The sequence below is a fragment of the Pundamilia nyererei genome, unplaced genomic scaffold (genome assembly GCF_000239375.1).
Source record: "Pundamilia nyererei isolate P.nyererei 1_Seehausen unplaced genomic scaffold, PunNye1.0 scaffold00010, whole genome shotgun sequence".
Lineage (NCBI taxonomy): Eukaryota > Metazoa > Chordata > Actinopteri > Cichliformes > Cichlidae > Pundamilia > Pundamilia nyererei.
In genome coordinates, this window is record NW_005187411.1 from 5,539,238 (window position 1) to 5,543,352 (window position 4,115).

At 45.4% G+C, this 4,115-nt stretch overlaps 1 protein-coding gene across 1 annotated transcript in view; it reads left to right on the plus strand.

Annotated features, from left to right (window-relative positions):
• The first annotated feature begins 1,500 nt into the window (after window positions 1-1,500).
• Window positions 1,501-4,115, plus strand: part of pkdccb (protein kinase domain containing, cytoplasmic b) — a 9,128-nt gene continuing 6,513 nt past the window's right edge. The window contains exons 1-2 of the mRNA XM_005723948.1: window positions 1,501-2,207; window positions 2,941-3,072. Of these exons, the coding sequence (XP_005724005.1) occupies window positions 1,605-2,207; window positions 2,941-3,072 (735 nt within the window). The 5' untranslated portion in view covers window positions 1,501-1,604. The remainder of the gene's footprint in view (window positions 2,208-2,940; window positions 3,073-4,115) is intronic.

A 4,115-nucleotide genomic window follows, 5' to 3' on the forward strand; every position in this document is an offset into this window, starting at 1 on the left:
GAGAAGAGAAGAGAAGAGAAGAGAAGAGAAGAGAAGAGAAGAGAAGAGAAGAGAAGAGAAGAGAAGAGAAGAGAAGAGAAGAGAAGAGAAGAGAAGAGAACTAGCCAAAGCCCAGCAGACTAAAAAGAAAGGAGTGACTGTGACACAGCAGACCTGTGTGAAAGTGTGCTAATGAGGCGGCCGCTGGTCTGGATCTGGTTATAAATATGAATCATGGCAGTGGGTGCTTGTCTGTGAGAGGCCACCACTGAGAGGGGAGAAGGGAATAATTTATTGAAAGAAAGCCAAAGATCAAGAAAAAGAGGCTGTGAGAAAGTTTTGTAGGAGAGATGAAAAGTCTCGTTTTACGGCTTTAAATCTGAAAGCGTGGCCCAATTTATGTCTGTTATAAGTGATTCATGATGGTCAGCACTGATTCATACTAGGTTAAACAAACTGTGAAAGTCATAGATGAGGGGGTGCGGCTGTTTAAATCTGATCTGACTTAAGATCTGTCTTTAAAAACTTAGTGTTCAGGTTTGTGTTTGTGAATCGCTGGCCTCACATTGAACAAAAGCCCGCCGGCGTGGAGTTTTCTGATCCACCTGTGTGGCAGCTGACATTGCTAATGCCTTGTTGACTTCAGGCACTGATTAACTTACAGTTTAACTGCTCAGCATGCCACAAAAACACACACACACACACACTTTCTCTCTCTCTCTCTCACACACACACACACAATGGGGTGGGGTGGGGGGAAAGCCACACAAATACCCACATAATGCAGAGCCTGACAGACTTGTACTGGATACCAGACACACATGTATAATGAGAGGGTTTGGCTTGAGGCTGGTACTGAGGTGACAGCCATGGTAATTTCCTGTGGCAGATTTCTGCCAGTGAACGGGGACGGGAAGGGAAACGCTTCATTAAAGCTTCAGTGCTGTTTCGAGATCTGTTGCCCAAACACATTCGGCTCAAAACAGAGATGCAAGCAGAAATATGGCTTAAAATATGGCGTGGAAACAAAGAGCGAAGAAGAAAATAGTGCGTGTCTGTTTATTTTCATCGTCGAGTTGATAGAAACACGTTGTTGTTTCTGTGAGTAGGAACACAAAGGTGTTTTGCTGCCACCTATTGGGCAGATTGTGTAAGTGGTTGAATTGTTTTTACCATTATAATGAAAATAAATAAATCAATAAATAAGCCTATAGTACCCTACGCGTTGTCTGTTTATTTGAGGTATATGCTTTAGTGCCATTCCATACATAAAATCTACGCGTTTCAATACTCTATACTCTCAACTTGTTTTCTTTTCTTGTGTCTTTTAAGTAAATATTTTCATTACTTTTCATGACTTTCTTCAGATTAACTCCATGACTGCTGCTGTAAAATCAGCCACACTGTGTGACAACGCGAGGTCGAGCTCTCCTGCAAAGCTGTCCGGCGGGTGTAAAGTTACTAGCCGGCAGGACACACCTCTAGAGGGAGTTCCCAGGGAGGTGGAAACAAGGAGCCGATCGTTCCTTCCTGCAGAAAGTCAGGAGCCCTTTCACTTGAGAGGGCGATTACCTCCGCCGGCGGCTGTGCGTCTTGGCAGCTGTAGCCGTGCCATCAGAGTGAAAATGCCCGGGATGGGCAACTCTTTACGCGCGGCTGCCCTCCTGGCTTTCGTGGTTCTTTCAGTTCTGGTGACGCTCCTGATCAGCAGCGTGCAGCAGTTTGGAGCAAGAATCTCGCACTTTTCCACCGCACCTTCTGGTGATGACGAGGAGTTAGCCTCGCTCCGCGAGGCGCTGATTCACCAGCTCAACGAGAGGCGAAAAGAAATTATTCCGCTGCTTTCACCTGGTGTTGGTGATGATGATGAAAACGGACTGTTAGGAGAAAGTTTTTCCCAGCGTGACTCGACTTTGGATTACAGTCTGTGGAATGAGATCACAGTTGGCTCCGGGAAAGCGCATCTGGATGAAATGGGTTGTGATTCCCTAGCCGACATGCAGGCGGTGGAGATCCTCGGATCGGGATACACCAAGCTGGTTGTCAAAGTGAATCTAGCCGGGGAATCTGAGCCTGTGGCGCTGAAACTCGTCAACGAGCAGGGCATAGACATGGGGAAGTGCGTGGAGGACTTTAAAGATCCTCGGGGATGTCGCGAACTCGTTTCATTCAAGCTGAGGAAAGAAATGGTCCTTCTCCAAAGACTCCAGCATCCGAACATCATTAAGGTAAAGTTTCCTCTCCCTCTGCTTTGAGGGTTTGTTTTTTAATCAGTTTAAATTGTTAAGTTGCAAGTTCAAGTGCTAAAACAGCGTTTAGTCTGCGTCTTTCTCGGTGTTTATTTAAAGGCCATGAAGTTTCAGAGGCTACTGTTGACTTCTGAGCGTTCCAGCTGGGGAAACTGGATAAAGTGAAGATTTTCCATAATCCTCGTACTACAGCTCACATTTTCCTTTGTTTCACACACACTGAGCTGCGTGAAAGGTTGCTGCAGGGCCTTCCCATCTAATTAAATTAAATTCGGTGACCCTCCTCTGACCTTTGGGTCCAGTTTAGCGAGAGCAGACAATGTGACTCTGTCCTCCTCTACTATCCATGGTTGCATCTGAAACCCCCTGGCGCTTATTCACTCAAACCATTACAGCCCAATTTAGAAGAAGTTTGAGCTAAACCCAGGGGTTTCTTTCTCGTGTCCTGCAGCCGTGTGACAGCCCAGTTGATTCATTTCAGAGATGTGCTGGATTCTCTTGGCTATAATGTAATTTTTCAAATTTTTATCACAAGTCATAACTGCTAGAGCGAGCTTGATGACACATTGTATGCAATCTTTGCTCAAAACCTTAAAGAGACTTTAACCTGTTGCTTTCTCTGAATTAAAATGTAAAAAACAAACAGTAGCATGATCTACCCTGCTTTTCTGTATTGTACTGTGGCTTAACCTAGTTATTTTCCACTCTGCAGCTGAAGGGTCACTGTGCTGGGGGCCCAGGAGGAAGAGAAGGCGAGGCCGAAAGAGTCACAGTCATTCTGGAGCAGGGGAACCCTCTCCAGATGATCCAGCTGCTCCAGAGCTCCTGGGAGGACAGATTCAGAGTAAGCACCACGGCGTGTTTTGTCATTTATCTCATACACTGCAGACGCACTGGGAAGTTAGAGGTATCTGTTTCACACTTACTGTGCACAGAGCATGTGCAGGCCATTGTTCAAGTCTGCAGAAAAGGTGAAGGTTGAAAAATGACAGAGGCCGATGTTGGAAACTCCTGGAGGTCGGGCATCTGTCCCTCGGTACATTTGATCAGGCCGAGGTTTTGAGTCGTGATGGGCCCTGGAGTTAATCCACTTATGGCTGGGAATGTCATTTCATCCCAGACACACACTCTTAGATGCACACATACAGCTTTAGCGCAACCCCCCTCCGATCACAGGTATGCTCCACAGTGGAAGCCAACAAAGGCTGAATTTACACTCCAGGGATTCAGATATGCTCGCCTTCGCGCATGGATGTGTTTGAAAAGGAGAGTGGTTGGAAAGGGGGGGAATGCCTGAGCATGCATGTTTTGTTTTTGGACTGGCAAAAAGTACTTTGGCATTCTGCACGTATCATCTCAACAGTGGGCAACTTTTTGCTGCATCACCAAAATAGCGGTTCATAATAACCCTCCCCTTGAGCTGCTTGGCCACTTTCAGCTACATCGCATCTGTGCAAGCTTCAGTAATCCAGGGGTGTTTGGTTTCAGCCAGCCCCGTTTTTGCCATGCCCCCGATTCCACCAAGCGACGTCCAAGAGACTCGGAGCATTACCTAACACTGCAGCTATGTTTGTAGTGTGACAGAAGCATTTCATGCACTTTTAGCACATGGCTAATGCTTTAATTTTGCTTTTGGTAGCCTTACTTATTCCCCCTCTCTCTGTTTTTATTATAGGATTTAAAGAGTACTATAAAAACAGTGTCAGGAAATGGTTTGCAAATGTGGTTGGTGAGCCGTCTTTAAAGGAAAGGCTTTTGCACGGCTTCCAGTTTTAACCATTTTTAGCCATTTAATTAAACCTAATTAAATTGTCCAATGTTCTGAGTTTTTAGAGGATAAAACAAGTCAGTTTTTAACTTGAAAACAAGTCAAATAATAATATTTTT